Source organism: Bombina bombina, chromosome 6 (genome assembly GCF_027579735.1).
Source record: "Bombina bombina isolate aBomBom1 chromosome 6, aBomBom1.pri, whole genome shotgun sequence".
NCBI classification, from domain to species: Eukaryota; Metazoa; Chordata; class Amphibia; order Anura; family Bombinatoridae; genus Bombina; species Bombina bombina.
The window spans coordinates 880234727-880254337 of NC_069504.1; the positions used below are offsets into that span (position 1 = coordinate 880234727).

The 19611-nt window shown below is 41.2% G+C and overlaps 1 protein-coding gene across 1 annotated transcript in view; it reads right to left on the bottom strand.

Moving 5' to 3' along the window:
• Positions 1-6570: 6570 nt before the first annotated feature.
• Positions 6571-19611, bottom strand: part of SLC12A9 (solute carrier family 12 member 9) — a 196311-nt gene continuing 183270 nt past the window's right edge. The window contains exons 13-14 of the mRNA XM_053718368.1: positions 15530-15676; positions 6571-7596 (exon numbers count right to left, since the gene is read on the bottom strand). Of these exons, the coding sequence (XP_053574343.1) occupies positions 6764-7596; positions 15530-15676 (980 nt within the window). The 3' untranslated portion in view covers positions 6571-6763. The remainder of the gene's footprint in view (positions 7597-15529; positions 15677-19611) is intronic.

Sequence of the window (19611 nt, forward strand, 5' to 3'; positions counted from 1 at the left end):
TATTCAGCATTCGTATTCAACGCAAAGATTAGCCCGAGAATATATTAAAACTATGTTAGTTGATAAATGATTATGGAAACTAAAACTTAACACTTATATTTCCTGAAAGTAATGAGCACCGCTGTGCTATAAACTAGGCCTCGCTTATCTAATCTTCTCTGCTTTGGCCAATAAGGAACACACATACATAAGTTACTAGAGCAAGCAGACAAGGGTTGTGAAGATATAGGTCTTGGGCTTGTGAAGTTTGAAATTTACACTTTTAAATCTCACAGGAATTGGAAAACCACCATTTTCAGAGTTACAAGCACAGTATACTGTAAAATAGATTGTGTTTCCAATGACTTGTTATACTTGCTGCAGAGAATATATGATAAATTGTTTTTATGTTTATTTTTGCATATGAAATAGCTGGTTTTGTTCTTTGAAACCACAACTCATCAAAATGGGTTGAGTGTGCAGGGAAAGGAGATCTCCTGATTTTACCACTATTTGTACACATGTATGCTTCTTTATAAATGATCTCTGTCTGTATACCAAAGCCCAATACTTAGAGAAAAACATTGAACATTTTAATTGTATTTGCTTTTCTCTCCTACCTCCCCCTGGGAGTGCAATTTCTTCTGCTGGCTATGTTTACACAGATTTTTATAGGCAGGGATACCATAGGCAAAATCAGCTATTTCAAATGCTGATATAAAGGTAATATGTAAACAATTTAATACACTCCAGCAGGTAAAATGGATCATTGGGACAAATTAAATGGGAGGGGGGGGTTGCAAACGGTCTGTTTATTTACAGAAAAGGGGGGCATGTTTAAAGTCCCTTTATATAAACACCCTTTGTAATTTGTATCAATGGAAGCACAAGTGTGGATAAATAAGAGTTGCAGCTGGTTTAAAGGCCTCAGTTAATAAAAGTTAAAATGGCGCCACCACACTAAGTAAACAAGACACAATAATGCCCAAGTAACACTACTTGTGGACTTAATTAAATACATTCAACCAGTTGACATTTCTCAATAGTTAAACAACAGTTAATAACAAATAACACTGTTTCTAGATGGACTTACCAGGTGGCTATAATGTCAGTTATTAGGTCTTTAATATTGAAAAAAAAAAAATCCATAAAAATTTGTTCATAACGGTTATTTTAATAAATTAAAAAAAAAAAAAAAAAAAAAAAAAAGGGAGTAGCTCAACTATTCTATCAAGAGTTTTTTTTATACTTCTGTAAAGCCTATGAATAATCACTGCTAATAATTCAGCTAATATTTATTTAAATGTAAATGTGTTTTCTAAGACCAAAAGGTCTTCAAATAAAAGAATTCACACTGGTTCAAAATAAATGTACTGATAATTGCCTTTTTACAAAAAACAAACAACAAAACAACAGTTTAGAAAAAAATAAACATTTGGCCTTTTTTCCTTTTGCTTTGATTTGAACATAAATATATAAAAAACAAACAAATGTAAAGCATATTGAAAAACTTTTACTATTAAGATGTTAATAAATTTAACTGTCTAAAGTACAAATTAATTTGTTCAAATCATTTAGTAGATATAAACAGGATTTCTTAAAAAGGGACATAAATGCCCACAAATGACTAACAATATCCTTAAAACAAGAGATTTGTAAAATTAAAGGCACAGATTACTCCAAAATTGTTATTGTGTAAAAAGAGAGATAATCCCTTTATTACCCATTCCCCAGTTTTGCATAACCAACATTGTTATATCAATACACTTTTAACCTCTGTGATTACCTTGTATCTAAGCTTCTTCAGGCCGCCCCCTTATCTCTAGGCTATGTACAGACTTGCATTTTAGCCAATCAGTGCTGACTTATAAATATCTCCACGTGAGCAAGCAGAATGTTATCTATATGGCACACATGAATTTGCACTGTCTTGCTGTGAAAAGCTATAAAAATGCACTCAGATAAGAGGCGGTCTGCAGAGGCTTAGAAACAGGCAGAGATTTAGACGTTATAAAGTATATTAATATAACAATGTTGGTTGTGCAAAGCTGGGGAATAGCTAGTAAAAGCATAATCTATCTTTTTAAACTAATTTTTTTTGGAGTAGCCTGTCCCTTTAATTAAAATACTTACGTTACAGAAAAGCCCTGTGTTGCTCTTCTGAAAAACACAGCTGCCTCCGGGCATTACCCACTGCTGTGAATTATTCAGTACTAAACTGGCTGTGAAAGTCAACAAACACCAGAGGCAGAAATGCGTTAGGTGCTCTATAGAAGTGCAATGTTTTCTTTAAGGTAATTATTAGACATGTGCATACATTTGGAATTTAGAATTAATTTCACAAACGAATGCCGAATATGGTCACAGTATTCAGCTATTTTCACTGCTGGATATTTCAGTGTTAAAGGGATAGTCTAGTCAAAAATAAACTTTCATGATTCAGATAGAGCGTGCGATTTTAAGCAACTTTCTAACTTGCTCCTATAATCATTTTTTCTTTGTTCTCTTGGTATCTTTATTTAAAAAAGCTGGAACGTTTAGGAGCCGGCCCATTTTTGGTTCAGCACCTGAGTAGCGCTTACTGATTGGATGGCTACATTTAGACACCAATCAGCAAGCACTACCCAGGTGCTGAACCAAAAATGGGCCGGCTTCTATGCTTACATTTTAGCTTTTTAAAATAAAGATATCAAGAGAACGAAGAAAATGTGTTAATAGGAGTAAATTGAAAAGTTGTTTAATAGAGACTTTTAGGTCAGCTTTTTACAGATAAGCAGCAGCACTTTCAAGTAATTTGGGTATCATAGCCCTCTAAATTTGTAATATCACCTAAAAGCTCAAGCTGTTACTATTATTTCAAAATGACCACAGATTCTATTAAAGAGAAGCTGAACTTAATTAAAAAAAATTAAAGCATAGGAAGTAATGAACTTATTTAATATTTATTCAATATGAAACCCAAAAATTTTCTTTCATGACTCAGATTGAGCGTGCAATTTTTAACAACTTCCTAATTTGCTTCTATTATCAATGTTTCTTTGTTCTTTTGGTATCTTTTGATGAAAAGCAGGGACATATGCTTAGGTGCCGGCCTATTTCTGGAGCCCTTAAATGACAGCAGTTTTGCAAAAATGTTATCCATTTGCAAGAGCATTAGATGGCAGCACTATTTTGTACCATTTAGTGTTCCAGATGCCTACCCGGGTATCTCGTCAACCCAGAATAGCATAGGAACAAAGCAAATTTGGTAATAGAAGAAAATTGGAAAAATGGTGTGTTCTTTCTGAATAGCAAAATCATTTTTTGGGTTTCATTTCCCTTTAACCCCTTAACCCCAGAGGACGTGTCAGGCACGTCCTACAAAAAAATACAGTTAGCGACCAAGGACATGCCTGACACGTCCTCTGGGGTGTGAAGCTCTGGAAGTGATCGTGATAGCTTCCAGGGTATTGCAGTGATGCCTCGATATTGAGGCATCACTGTAATACCTTTTTTAAGCATCTGATGCAGAGAGAGAGACTCTGTGAGTGCGCAAGGAGGCGGGGCTCGGGAGCGCGCGCAGAAATTGTAAACGATAGGAGAGAGAGGGGAAAAATGGTTTGGAAAGGGATCCGGGAGGGAGAGGGGGTAGGGTATTGAGGGGGGGGGGGGGGAAGCTACACTACAGAAAATGGTCTGTTTATAATTTTTTATTAAAAAAGGGCAAATTTGTTAGTAAACTGGGTACTGGCAGAAGATGGCGGCCAATAGGACGAGGGGGGAGGCGGGGATCAGGGCGTTTGAGGGATCCTACACTTTTTATAAAAAGACCTTTATTTTTATACTGGCAGACTTTCAGCAAGTACTTAAGATGGCGGTCACGGAAGAGAGCTGTTTAAGGGGGGTCAGGGAGGGATCAGAGGGTGGGATGTGTCATGTGGGAGGCTGATCTCTACACTAAAGCTAAAATTAAACTTACAAGCTACCTAATTAACCGATTAACTGCTGGGCATAATACAAGTGTGGTGCGCAGCGGCATTTAGCAGCCTTCTAATTACCAAATAACAATGCCAAAGCCATAAATGTCTGCTATTTATGAACAAAGGGTATCCCAGAGAAGCATTTACAACCATTTGTGCCATAATTGCACAAGCTGTTTATAAATTTTCAGTGAGAAACCTAGTGTTATTGAAAAAGTGAACAATTTTTACTATTTGATCGCATTTGGCGGTGAAATGGTGGCATAAAATATATCAAAATGGGCCTAGATCAATACTTTGGGTTGTCTACTACACTAAAGCTAAATTAACCATCCAAGCTTCCAAATTAACCCCTTCACTACTGGGCATAATACACATTTGGTGCGCAGCAGCATTTAGCAGCCTTCTAATTACCAAAAAGCAATCCCAAAGCCATATATGTCTGCTATATTTGAACAAAGGGGAACCCAGAGAAACATTTACAACCATTTGTGCCATAATTGCACAAGCTGTAAATAATTTCACTGAGAAACCTAAAATTGTGAAAAAGTTTGTAAAAAAGTGAACAATTTCTTTTTATTTGATTGCATTTGGCAGTGAAATGGTGGCATGAAATATTCCAAAATGGGCCTAGATCAATACTTTGGGTTGTCTACTAAAAAAATATATATACATGTCAAGGGATATTTAGGGATTCCTGACAGATATCAGTGTTCCAATGTAACTATGGCTAATTTTGAAATTTAATGGTTTGGAAATAGCAGTGCTACTTGTATTTATTGCCCTATAACTTGCAAAAAAGCAAAGAACATGTAAACATTGGGTATTTATAAACTTAGGACAAAATTTAGAAACTATTTAGCATGGGTGTTTTTTGGTGGTTGTAGATGTGTAACAGATTTTGGGGGTCAAAGTTAGAAAAAAAGTTTTTTTTTTTTCATTTTTCCATCATATTTTATAATTTTTTTATAGTAAATTATAAGATATGATGAAAATAATGGTATCTTTAGAAAGTCCACTTAATGGTGAGAAAAACGGTATAGAATATGTGTGGGTACAGTAAATGAGTAAGAGGAAAATTACAGCTAAACACAAACACCGCAGAAATGTAAAAATAGCCCTGGTCCCAAACGGTAAGAAAATTGAAAAGTGCTGTGGTCACTAACGGGTTAAGAAACCCATGGGTCCTTCATTTAAAAAACAAAAAAACATACCCTGCAGGCTGCCCCAATTACACAGACTATCCAATCATAAGGCATACCACCAACGCCATAAAAAGAAAAGAGTGCATGCTCCTAATGAAGCGGGTCAGCAGCGCTGATCATAAATGATGCCAAAAGTAGTAGCTGAGGAAATACACTCTTTCAAAGATATGACTCATGCGCCTCATGACTGAACAGTGTGTGTCTGAAATATTTATAGTGCACTTTGTAAACTGCTACTAACATATTCTGCATATGTACTACTAATTGCACTATTTACTATGCTTTTAATTATATATATATATATATATTTATATTAAGTATAGGTGTACCTTTATGAAAGGACTTATCAAATAAATAAAGGGACACTAGTCAAAGTTAAAGAATCCCCTAGTGGCTCTCCACTGGCTGTATGCACCATTTATTTGCATAGGTCAATAGCCCAGGTGTTTGACTACTGACGTATGCTCGTGGACTACACACAGACTCCATAAAGAGAGGAACAATTAAAAAAATAAATGTGAATTTTCAAGCCCAAGCTTACTTTTGCTAAAAAGCCTTCTGCTAAAGAGCTTAACAACTTTCCAATTTACTAATTTGCTTCAGAATATCTATGTAGGCTCAGGAGCTCAATGCACTACTGGGAACTAGCTGCTGATTGGTGGCTGCCCATTAATGCTTCACCAGATGTGATCACCTATCAGCCAGTAGTGCATTACTGCTCCATTAAAAAACGGATACCAATTAGATAAAGCAAATTTGATATTAAAGGTAAATTGGAATGTTGTTTAAAAAGTCTGTTTTGTCTGAATCATGAAAGAAAAATGTTGCATTCCGTGTCTCTAATCAAATATTGTATTAGCAAAAAATAATTTCAGAAAAGCAGCTGGTGATTCGTTAAATTATGAAATTCATAGACATATAAACCAAAAGAGGTTATATAATGTGGGTAACTATAATGTTCATATACTGAAGAGGGGACTAGTTCTAATTATTCTGTAAATCTAGTCCTACAAAGATGATTCATAAAAAAAGTATACAAAAGTATGTTTGTTTGCGACAATAATGGAACCCCTAATACAATATATGTGTAAATTAACTATATAAAGTGCAAATAATTCTGTGGTTCCCAATTTGCAAAGTATAAAATGAAGATCTACACGCTTAAATGTGCCAACATCGAGTATATTATGGAGTGTATAATAAGTTTAACCAGCAAGAGTCTCCAAATCTAAATCCATTAGATCAAATGAAAAAAAAATGTGCTTAACAAATTCCTCTCATCCACTGCGAGGAAGACGGAGTGTGCAACTAGTGGAATATTTGAGGTCCTGAAATGGAAGAGTAACTTAAGACGGAGTGCTCCAAATAATTCTTGGAAAAAAATTGGCCAAGACGAAATCTGAAGGTCAGTGCGTAAAAAGTGTACATTCAGCAAAATAAAATGTTTAATCTGAGAATTCCTGACCGCTAGTTATGAAGGAAGGAAGAGGGCAGTGAAATGCAAAGATTTTTGGGAATCTAAAGAGGAGAGGTCAAAAAAAGGGACCTGAAAAAAAATAATAAAAAAAAATAAGTGTAAAGTTACCACATCAAAAAGCTGAGACAAGAAGAAAATGTTGGTCAGAGCTCTGTACAAGTGACAGGTGTTAGGCCATGTATGAGGAGTGTAGGGCCAAGACCTTCAGTCAGTTCTTTTAGTTCCTCCAAATAACGTTCATGCAGTGAGGAGTCTGCTGGTGGACGTGGGAGATAGAGAAATCGTACAGCTGACTCTGCACCCCCTTCCTCTGCCACTATGCGATTTGCAGCAGTAAGGTACTCAGAGGATATTGGTTCACGTGTCAGTCCAGGTTGTGCATTAGTTTGGATACGCAGTGCAGCAACGCTATCCCAAGCTACTACCCGGATGGAAGCACGAATGCGTAACTTGCCCAGTAGTTCACGGAACTTTGCTTCAGCAGCTATCCAAAAACTGCCATTGTTGTCTCCACTCCTAGATTCAACACACAGGAAGACTCTCAACTGATATCGACGCCAGGATGCAGCCATATTGAGGATGCATGCCATTTGCAACAGAAAGAGGCTGCATACATCTACATATGCTGAAGCCTGGGGACGAAGGAGATCCAGTGGCCAGACATCAATATACATATGTGAACGTGAGTCTAATGATTCTGGCCTATTTAAGCTAGGAAAAGCTCGAGCTAAAACAATGTTTTTGTGCATCTTTAGAGCATCACAGATCATAGCAACATAGTCCTCAGAAGAAAAGGATCTTGGTGATTCTGGACCTCGGGCAGGTGGAAAGTGGGCTTGCAAAGAAGTGGCATCTACACCAAAGGGATCATCTTGAGGAGACAGGCCTGGGGTAAAGGCTGCATCCAGCAGAAAGTAATCATCTGGGGTTGCGTCATCATAGAAACCAAGTACCAGGGTGTTGGGCTTCATGCCTCCTGGTGAATAACAAGGCAAATAATAGGTCAATTAGGATAGTGGTATGTATAGCTTAGGTCTGCTGTAAAAACTGTAAGGAGAACAACAGGTAAAACAAATACAAGAAAACAGTTGACCTAAAATATATAGTTGTTCAGCGGAAGAATAACTAATGGTAATGAAGCAAGTGGATGTAGGAAAAAAAAAATAGATATATAAACATGTCTAAAATCCATATTCCATGAGTTACATTTTCTAGTTATTAAAGGGACATAAAATTAAAGAGTATTCTCTTAAAGGGACAGTATACACCAATTTTCATATAACTGCATGTAATAGACACTATTATAAAGAATAATATGCACAGATACGGATATAAAAAGCCAGTATAAAACAGTTTAAAAACTTACTTAGAAGCTTCCAGTTTAGCTCTGTTCAATAGGTTACTGGAACACCCACTGCAAGTGGGAAATAGCACACACTTCCCCCTCCCCCTTCCCTTGCATATGAAAAGTCCCTTTACACAAAAAGAAGCAAGCTGGAGTAGGTATTCTCCTAAAACTTTGGGGCTTGGTTAGGAGTCTGAAAATCAGAGCAATGTTATTTAAAAATAAGCAAAACTATACATTTAAAAAAAACTGAATTTATGCTTACCTGATAAATTACTTTCTCTTGAGGTGTATCCAGTCCACGGATTCATCCTTTACTTGTGGGATATTCTCCTTCCCAACAGGAAGTGGCAAAGAGAGCACACAGCAGAGCTGTCCATATAGCTCCCCCTCTAGCTCCACCCCCCAGTCATTCGACCGAAGGTTAGGAAGAAAAAGGAGAAACCATAGGGTGCAGTGGTGACTGTAGTTTAAAAATAAAAACCACCTGTCTTAAAATGACAGGGCGGGCCGTGAACTGGATACACCACAAGAGAAATAAATTTATCAGGTAAGCATAAATTCTGTTTTCTCTCGGAAGGTGTATCCAGACCACGGATTCATCCTTTACTTGTGGGATACCAATACCAAAGCTTTAGGACACGGATGAAGGGAGGGAACAAGACATGTACATTAAACGGAAGGCACCACTGCTTGCAAAACCTTTCTCCCAAAAATAGCCCCCGAAGAAGCAAAAGTATCGAATTTGGAAAATTTGGAAAAAGTATGCAGCGAAGACCAAGTCGCTGCCTTACAAATCTGTTCAACAGAAGCCTCAAGATTGTGTAACAGACGTTCCTTCTTCGACGAAGGATTAGGACACAGAGAAGGAACAACAATTTCCTGATTAATATTCTTATTAGACACAACCTTAGGAAGTAAACCGGGTTTGGTACACAACACTACCTTATCTGCATGGAACACCAGGTAAGGTGAATCAAACTGTAAAGCAGATAACTCAAACTCTTCGAGCAGAAGAGATAGCTACCAAAAACAAAACTTTCCAAGATAAAAGCTTAATATCTATGGAATGTAAAGGTTCAAACGGAACCCCTTGCAGAACTGAAAGAACTAAATTCAGACTCCATGGCGGAGCCATAGATCTATAAACAGGCTTGATTCTGACTAAAGCCTGACTAAACGTTTGAACGTCTGGTACCTCTGCCAGACGTTTGTGAAAAAGAATAGACAAAGCAGATATCTGTCCCTTTAAGGAACTAGCTGATAATCCTTTCTCCAATCCGTCTTGGAGAAAGGACAAAATTCTGGGAATCCTAACCTTACTCCATGAGTAACCCTTGGATTCGCACCAAAAAAGATATTTTCGCCAAATCTTATGGTATATTTTCCTGGTGACAGGCTTTCTAGCCTGAATCAGGGTATCAATAACAGACTCAGAGAAACCACACTTTGATAGAATTAGGCGTTCAATCTCCAAGCAGTCAGACGCAGAGAAATTAGATTTGGATGTTTGAAAGGACCTTGTATCAGAAGGTCCTGCCTCATTGATAGTGTCCATGGTGGCACAGATGACATGTCCACTAGGTCTGCATACCAGGTCCTGCGTGGCCACGCAGGCGCTATTAGAATCACCGAAGCCCTCTCCTGCTTGATTATGGCAACCAGACGAGGGAGAAGAGGAAACGGTGGAAAAACATAGGCCAGATTGAAGGACCAAGGTGCTGCTAGAGCATCTATCAGCACCGCCTGAGGATCCCGGGACCTGGACCCGTAAAGAGGAAGTTTGGTGTTCTGACGGCACGCCATCAGATCCAATTCTGGAGTGCCCCATAGCTGAGTCAGCTGGGCAAATACCTCCGGGTGGAGTTCCCACTCCCCCGGGTGAAAAGTCTGATGACTTAGAAAATCCGCCTCCCAGTTGTCTACTCATGGGATGTGAATGGCTGAGAGATGGCAAGAGTGATCCTCCGCCCATCTGATTATTTTGGTTACTTCCATCACTGCTAGGGAACTCCTTGTTCTGCCTTGATGATTGACGTAAGCTACAGTCGTGATGTTGTCCGACTGAAATCTGATGAATTTAGCCGCAGCTAGCTGAGGCCATGCCTGAAGCGCGTTGAATATCGCCCTCAGTTCCTGAATGTTTATCGGGAGAAGAGCTTCTTCCCGAGACCATAAGCCCTGATCTTTCAGGGAGTCCCAGACTGCACCCCAGCCCAACAGACTGGCGTTGGTCGTTACGATGATCCCTCTGGTCTGCGGAAACACATTCCCTGAGACAGGTGATCCTGAGACAACCACCAGAGAAGAGAATCTCTGGTCCCCTGGTCCAACTGTATTCGAGGAGACAAATCTGCATAATCCCCATTCCATTTTTTGAGCATGCATAGTTGCAGTGGTCTGAGGTGTATCCGTGCAAAAGGGACTATGTCCATTGCCGCTACCATTAGACCGATTGTCTCCATGCACTGAGCTACAGATGGCCGAGGAATGGAATGAAGAGCTCGGCAAGTAGTTAAGAGTTTTAACTTTCTGACCTCCGTCAGAAATATTTTCATTTCTACAGAGTCTATTAGGGTTCCTAGAAAGGGAACTCTTGTGAGGGGGGGAGAGAGAACTCTTTTTGATGTTCACCTTCCACCCGTGAGACCTCAGAAAGGCCACTACAATTTCCGTGTGAGACTTGGCTCTTTGGAAAGCCGACGCCTGAATTAAGATGTCGTCTAGATAAGGCGCCACTGCTATGCCCCGGGGTCTTAGTACCGCCAGGAGGGACCCTAGCACCTTTGTGAAAATTCTGGGAGCAGTGGCCAACCCGAAAGGAAGAGCCACAAACCGATAATGCTTGTCCAGAAAGGCAAACCTGAGAAACTGGTGATGATCTTTGTGGATAGGAATGTGCAGATACGCATCCTTTAGATCCACGGTAGTCATATACTGACCCTCCTGGATCATTGGTAAGATTGTCTGAATGGTATCCATCTTGAATGATGGGACTCTGAGGAATTTGTTTAGAATTTTGAGATCCAGGATTGGTCTGAAAGTTCCTTCTTTCTTTGGAACCACAGGTTTGAGTAAAAACCCAGCCCTTGTTCCGCAGTTGGAACTGGGTGGATCACTCCCATTGTATGTAGGTCTTCTACACAGCGTAAGAACGCCTCTTTCTTTGTCTGGTCTGAAGACAGACGAGAAATGTGGAACCTTCCACTTGAAGGGGAGTCCATGAATTCTAGAAGATATCCCTGGGATACAACCTCTAAGGCCCAGGGATCGTGTACATCTCTTGCCCATGCCTGAGCGAAGAGAGAGAGTCTGCCCCCTACTAGATCCGGTCCCAGATCTGGGGCTACCCCATCATGCTGTCTTGGAGGCAGCTGCAGGCTTCTTGGCCTGTTTACCCTTGTTCCAGCCCTGGTAAGGTTTCCAGGCTGTGGGTTGTGAAGTGTTACCCTCTTGATTTGCAGCAGGGGAGGATGAAGCGAGACCGCTCCTGAAATTTCGAAAGGAACGACAATTATTTTGTTTGTTCTTTGTCTTGAAGGACTTGTCCTGGGGGAGAGCATGGCCTTTTCCCCCAGTGATTTCTGAAATAATCTCAATTCAGGCCCGAAAAGGGTCTTTCCTTTGAAAGGGATGTTCAATAGTTTGGATTTTGACGACACATCGGCCGACCAGGACTTTAGCCACAGTGCCCTGCGTGCCAAGATGGCGAAACCTGAATTCATTGCCGCTAACTTAGCTAGTTGGAAAGCGGCATCTGTGATGAAAGAATTAGCCAGCTTAAGAGCCTTAATTCTGTCCATAATGTCCTCATATGAGGTCTCCGTCTGGAGTGCATCTTCCAGCGCCTCGAACCAGAAAGCAGCTGCAGTGGTTACAGGAACAATGCACGCAATAGGTTGGAGAAGAAAACCTTGTTGAACAAAAATTTTCTTAAGTAAACCCTCTAATTTTTAATCCACAGGGTCTTTAAAAGCACAACTGTCTTCAATTGGTATAGTTGTGCGTTTAGCAAGTTAAGAAACAGCCCCCTCCACCTTAGGGACCGTCTGCCAGGAGTCCCACATGGGGTTAGATATGGGGAACATCTTCTTAACCTCTTAAGGACATATGACGGAATTTTTCCGTCATAAAACAATTGAGCAAACTGAAAGCTGTGTCCTTAAAGGGTTAAAAACAGGAGGGGGAACGAAGGGAATACCTGGTCTATCCCACTCCCTAGTAACAATATCCGCAATCCTCTTAGGGACCGGGAACACATCAGTGTAAACAGGAACTTCTAGGTACTTGTCCATTTTACACAATTTCTCTGGAAGCACCATAGGGTCGCAGTCATCCAGAGTAACTAATACCTCCCTGAGCAATAAGCGGAGGTGTTCTAGTTTAAATTTAAAAGCCAATGTATCTGAATCTGTCTGAGGAGAAACCTTTCCTGAATCGGAAATTTCTCCCTCGGACAGCACATCCCTCGCCCCCACTTCAGATTGTTGTGAGGGTATACCGGATACAGCTACTAAAGCGTCAGAATGCTCATTATCTGTTCTTAAATCAGAGCTATCACGCTTTGCAGGTAACACGGGCAGTTTAGATAAAAACACTGAGAGGGTATTATTCATAACTGCCGCCAAGTCTTGCAAGGTAAAAGAGTTAGACGCACTAGAGGTGCTAGGCGTCGCTTGAGCGGGCGTAACTGGTTGTGACACTTGGGGAGAGGTTGACGGGCTAACCTCGTTACCTTCTGTCTGAGAATCATCTTGGGCCACATTTTTAAGTGCAACAATATGTTCTTTAAAGTGTATAGACATATCAGTATAAGTGGGACACATTCTGAGAGGGGGTTCCACTATGGCTTCTAAACACATTGAACAAGGATTTTCCTTGGTGTCAGGCATGTTTAACAGACTAGTAGTAACATAAACAGGCTTGGAAATCACTTTAATCAAGTAAAAACACACTTTGAAAAAAAAACCGTTACTGTGCCTTTAAGAAATAAAAAAGGCACACAATTTTGCAAAACAGTGAAAAAATGCAGCAAACTTTTCGAAATTTTTACAGTATGTACCTAAAGCATTAGTAAGATTGCACAACTAGCAATAAAAACGATTAACCCCTTAATGCCCAAACCGGATCGACAGTAAGCCAAAAAAACGGTTAAAGAAACTGCAGCACCTTGCCGCAGCTCTGCTGTGGCCCTACCTGCCCTTAGGGACCAGATTTGTGGGGAAAAAGCTTCTTATAGGCCCTCAAACTGCAGCAGGACCCTCCATGTGAAAACAGACTGAACTTCTAGTCAAAATAACTGTGCATCTGAGGCGCAAAATTAGGCCCCTCCCACCTCACTCCGGTGCTTGTGAGGCCTAAAGAAACACTCCCAAGTGTTTTAGTAATAGCCATGTGGGTAACAACCCCTGAAAGAAACCCAAAGGAACCTTCAAAGTGTCTAAAAAAACGATATTTTCAATAAAAACCGTTTGCCCTGAAGTAGTGTCAACCAGCATAAACTAGCCCTGTTATGTAAGCTTGAAATTCCATACTTAGTCTCTGAATATAGCTTACCCTTCCCTCATGGGGATAGTAACAGTCTTTTCTAGCATTATCACAGTCTTGTCTAGAAATAAATGACTGAACATACCTTATTGCAGCCTAACCTGCAAACCGTTCCCCCCAACTGAAGTTCTCATGTACTCCTCAGTCCTGTGTGGGAACAGCAGCGGATTTTAGTTACAACATTCTAAAATCATCTTCCTCCCTGCAGAAATCTTCATCTCCTATCTGCTAGAGAGTAAATAGTACACACCGGTACCATTTAAAATAACAAACTCTTGCTTGTAGAAAATAAAAACTACAATTCTAACACCACATTCACTTTACCCTTCCGATTGCTTAGAGCCGGCAAAGAGAATGACTGGGGGGTGGAGCTAGAGGGGGAGCTATATGGACAGCTCTGCTGTGTGCTCTCTTTGCCACTTCCTGTTGGGAAGGAGAATATCCCACAAGTAAAGGATGAATCCGTGGACTGGATACACCTTACAAGAGAAAAAACACAAAAAACCCTGAATAGGCTATATAAGTATGCAAAGAAAAATCGAGTGTATAATGTTCCTTTAATGCACAATTGCAAACCTATAATTATGTGTTTTGCCCTTGACTACTGGTCTGTAGCATAAGGGAGCATATGTGCGTAGCCACCAATCACAGTCTGTGTTCAGCTCAGTATCTTGTCACTCTGAAGTGGTTTTTATTTATGTGTTTAACCACTTTAGGTACAGATGAGCAATAGTACAATAACAAAATAATAACATACAAAAAGAGTAGCAGTCTGCCAGGAACCAACAACAGCTCAGTGGCTTGTTCTATGGCCTGGTAACCACCTGGGAGAAGTTTATTTTAGCTCAATTGTGCTTTTCACTATGAAAAACTTTCCTGAAGTATCTAAAGGTCTGATCCTGGATAAAAAGATCACTCCAGTCTCCAGAAATAGCAGGTAATTCTCCTATAAACAAGGGAAATGGCAATCCCAGGTGATTATTTTGACCTCCTTTGGGCTTTGACAGTGAGGTGCAGAGATATACATATAAGCACATTTGGCAAGGAGTCCACTTCTGGTTTCCTTCATCACCTTTAGGGAAACTTTCCCCAGAGTCATAATACAATTACATACAGAAAGATAAGCAGTCTGCTAGGAATGAACAGCAGCTCAGTAGCTTGTTCTATGGCCAGGTTACAACCTGGAAGTAGCCTCTTTTAGCCCAATCATGCTTTTCACAGAAAACTTTCATAATTGGGCTAAAAGAGGCTGCTCCTAGGCGGTAACTCCCAATAGAAAAAGCTACTGAGCTGTTGTGCGTTACTGGTAGAGCGCTGCTCTTTCTGTATGCATTTGTATTATGACCTTGGGAAATTTGTGGAAACCAGACGTGCATTCCTTGCCCAATGTGCCTAGAGGGATACGCTGCACCACACCAACGAGGCCCACAGAAGGCTGAAATGATTGTCTGGTGGTTGCCGTGTTCAGAGGAAGATTTTCTGGTATTTCGGGGCCGGACTGACCTTACTAGGAGGGATGAGACTGATATACTTCACGAAAGTTCTCATCTGTGGAAAGCACAATTGGGCTAAAAAAGTTGCTCTTAGGTGGTAACTTGCCATAGAACAAGGTACTGAGCTGTAGTTTGTTCCGTGTAGAGCGCTTCTCTTTCTGTATACGATAACAAAATAAGCTCTAACACAAGAGCATTTTCTTTCTACATATTTATATCCTTTTAAGCAATAGTTTAAAACTCAGAACAGCTGTGTCACTCTTTGTTGGTGCTTGTAGCAATCCACTGGTATTAGTAGGAAGAGTGTGGAAGAAAGAAAAGCCACAAAGAGTGAACTCAGTCTCCTGCTCTGGTGTCAGATTAGTCACATTTTGGTAGAAAACAATGGGTTATGAACTATAAATACAGATATGAAATTAACATTAGATTATGATTTAAATTCAATGTAAAAATGATTTAACATCAAAATCTGAGAATTTAAAATAAAATACAATACAATAATAAAATAATTGAGGCGTTCTTACCTAACCCAGTAATGCGTAGGAGATGCTGTGTTCCTTGTCGAACAGATGTACACAGTGTGAGGTCTACAAATGCTTTAACATTCAGTTTATCGACCAAACTAAGCCAGAAACTGTAATGAGCCTGCACAGGGTCAGAAGGTAAGGTATCTGATGAGAGACACAAAGAGCGAGAATAAATGTGGTGTGTGAGACATTGCCAGGAGAAAGGCAGTGGAGAGAAAACAAAAAACATAAAAATTATGCTTACCTAATAATTTCCTTTCCATCTGTATGAGGATAGTCCACGGCTTCATTCCTTTCTTGTGGGAATACAGAATCTGGACACCGGGAAGAGGCAAAGACACCTCAGCCAAAGGCTTCAATACCTCCCCCACTCCCCTCATCCCTCAGTCATTCTGCCAAGGGAAAAAGGAACAGTAGGAGAAATATCAGGGTATAAATGGTGCCAGAAGAACAAATAATTTTGGTCTGCCCAACGGAGAAAACGTGCGGGGGCCGTGGACTCTCCTCATACAGATGGAAAGGAAATTATCAGGTAAGCATAATTTATGTCTTCCATCTTAATATGAGGAGAGTCCACGGCTTATATTCCTTACTTGTGGGAAACATACACCCAAGCTCTAGAGGACACTGAATGAAAACGGGAGGGTAAAAGAGAGGTGGATCCTATTCTGAGGGCACCACAGCCTGCAAAACCTTTCTCCCAAAAGCTGCTTCAGCCGAAGCAAAATTTGTAAAATTTTGAAAAAGTATGTAAGGAGAACCAGGTAGCCACCCTACAAATCTGATCCATAGAGGCCTCATTCTTGAAGGCCCAAGATGAAGCCACAGCTCTAGTTGAAAGAGCCGTAATCCTCTAAGGAGGCTTATGTCCTGCAGTTTCATATGCCAAGCAAATAATGCTCCTCAACTAGATAGGGAAGTGGAAGAAGCCTTCTGCCCTCTCCGCTTCCCAGAATAGACAATAAACAATGCCAAAGTCTGTCTAAAATCTTTTGTGGCCTGAAGCTAGAATTTCAAAGCCCGAATTACATCCAGAGTATGAAGTAATCGTTCCTTTGAAGGAAAAAGAAGGACTAGGACACAAGGAAGGAACCACAATCTCCTGAGTGATGTTGCAATCAGACACAACCTTAGAGAGAAAATCCAACCCAGTGCGAAGAACAGCCTTATCAGCATGAAAAACTAGGTAAGGAGGCTCACATTGGAAGGCCACCATCTCAGAGACTCAGTGTGCCAAAGCAAAAGCCAGTAGAAAAAGAACCCTCCAAGACAGTAATTTAATGTCAACCGAATGCATGGGCTCAAACGGTGCCCTCTGCAAAACCTTAAGAACCAGATTTAAGCTCCAAGGTGGAGCGGAATGTCTAAACACAGGCCTGATTCTAGACAGAGCCTGAACAAAAGACTGTACATCAGGAAGCTCAGCGAGCCTCTTGTGCAATAGCACAGATAGAGCCGAAATCTGTCACTTTAAGGAACTAGCGGCAAGTCCCTTCTCCAAACCGTCTTGGAGAAAGGAAAGAATCCTGGACACCTTGACCTTATGCCAGAGTAATCCATACTCTTCACACCAGAATAAGTAGGTCCTCCAAACCTTATGATAAATGCGACGGGTGACGGGCTTTCTAGCTTGAATGAGATTATCAATCACTCTCTCCGAAAAACCTCTCGTTAAGACTAAGCGTTCAATGTCCACGCAGTAAGCTTTAGAGATTCTAGATTCTGATGAACAAAAGGACCCTGTTCCAGTAGATCTCTGCGAGAAGGCAACCTCCATGGAGGAGATGAAGACATCCCCACCAGGTCCGTGAACCACATCCTTCGCGGCCACGATTGAGCAAACAGAATAGCTGAAGGTTGCTCCTGCTTGATACGGGCCACTACACGAGAGAGAAGTGGTAACGGAGGAAAGATGTAAACTATGTTGAAACTCCAAGGCACTGCTAATGCATCTATCAGCTCTGCCTGAGGATCCTTGGACCATGACCCGTATCTGGGTAGCTTGGTATTGAGTTTGGATGCCAGGAGATCTACCTCCAGCATCCCCCATCTGCAGCAAATCTCCGCAAACACCTCGGGAAGGAGAGACCATTCCCCCGGATGAAACAATCGTCTGCTGAGAAAATCCGCTTCCCAGTTGTCCACGCCCAGAACGTGGATCGTTGACAGCAAACAGTTGTGGACTTCCGCCCATTCCAGAATCCGAGATACTTCCCTCATTGCTAGGGAGCTTCTCGTTTTCCCCTGATGGTTGATGTAAGCCACCGAGGTTATGTTGCCTGATTGTAAGCTGATAAACTGGGACAAACCCTGAAGAGGCCAAGCCATCAGAGCATTGAAGATCTCCGAAGTTTCAAAATGTTGATCGGAAGGAGAGATTGCTCTCGAGTCCACAGGCCCTGTGCCTTCCTGGCACCCCAAACAGCTCCCCATCCTGATAGACTTGCGTCCGTAGTCACAATCTCCCAGGATGGTCTTAAGAAAGATGTCTCTTGGGACAGGTGATCTGGACAGAGCCACCAAAAAAGCAATTCTCTCGACCGGTTGTCCAGAGAAATCTGTTGTGACAGATCGGAGTGGTCGCCGTTCCACTGCCTTAGCATGCACAGCTGAAGAGGTCTGAGATAGAATCTGGCGAATGGGATGATATCTATGCTGGACACCATGAATCCAATTACCTCCATACACCGGGCCACAGAGGGCATTAAGGAGGTCTGGAGGGCAAGACAATTGGAAGTAATCTTGTCTCTGGTCTATAAGAAACATCCTCGTGGATATGTAATCTATTAACGTACCCAGGAATTCCACCCTGGTATTGGGAACCAGAGAACTCTTTTCTAAGTTTATCTTCCATCCATGAGATCGAAGAAGAAGAGCTCTTGAATGGTCCTCTGTCAGACGACAGGACGGAGCCTGAACCAGGATGTCGTCCAAATATGGCGCTACTGCAATACCTCTGAATCTCGCCACCACGAGCAGAGCCCCCAGAACCTTCGTAAAGACTCTTGGAGCAGTAGCTAGACCAAATGGAAGAGCAACAAACTGGAAGTGCTGGTACAGAAACGCGAATCTTAAGAACTTGAAGTGATCCTTGTGTTTTGGCACATGAAGGTAAGCATCCTTCAAGTCTATCATAGTCATGAACTGTCCCTGTTGAACTAAGGGCAGAATGGACCACATTGTCTCCATCTTAAACAATGGGACTGACAGGAACTTGTTTAAGCACTTTAGGTCCAGAATTGGGGCGAAACGTACCCTCCTTTGGGACCACAAAAAGGTTTGAGTAGTACCCCAGACCTCTCTCTGCTAGAGGCACCGGTACAATTACTCCCAGGGAGGAGAGATCCATCACACACCCTAGAAACGCTTCTTGTTTTTTCTGGTCTTGAAGACCGGTTTGATAAGAGGAATCTGCCCCTGGGTGGATGAGTTTTTAAACCTATCCTGTAACCCTGGGCAATGACCTCCAGAACCCAAGGGTCTTGCATGCTCCAAGCCAAGCCTTCACAAAGAGAGATAGTGTGCCCCCCTTCATGCCGATTTTGTTTCGGCAGGGTTTCTTGTTCTGCTTGAATTTATTCTAAGATTGAGACGGTTTCCAAGTTCCCTTGGAAAGTTCAGGCTTTGCGGAGGGCTGCTGGAGTTGGAATTTATCCGATCGAAAGGGACGAAAATTAGGACCCTGTCCTTTAGGTTTATTTTTCTTATCTTGTGGTAGAAAAGCTTCTTTGCCCCCAGTGACCGTGGATATGATTGAGTCCAGGCCTGGACCAAAAAGAATCTTCCCCTTAAAAGGAAGGGAAAGTAGTCTAGATTTTGAAGTTATGTCCGCAGACCAAGATTTTAGCCAGAGTGCCCTACGGGCTAGAACAGAAAAACCTGATGTCTTGGCATTTAGGCGAATGATCTGCATATTTGCATCACAGATAAAAGAATTAACTATCTTCAAGGCCTTAATTCTTTCCTGGATCTCCTCAAGCGGAGTTTCCACCTCAATCATCTAAAATAGAGAGTTGCACCAATATGTAGCAGCAACAGCTGCTGCAGGTCGAAACAAATACCCTGTATGCTGAAATATC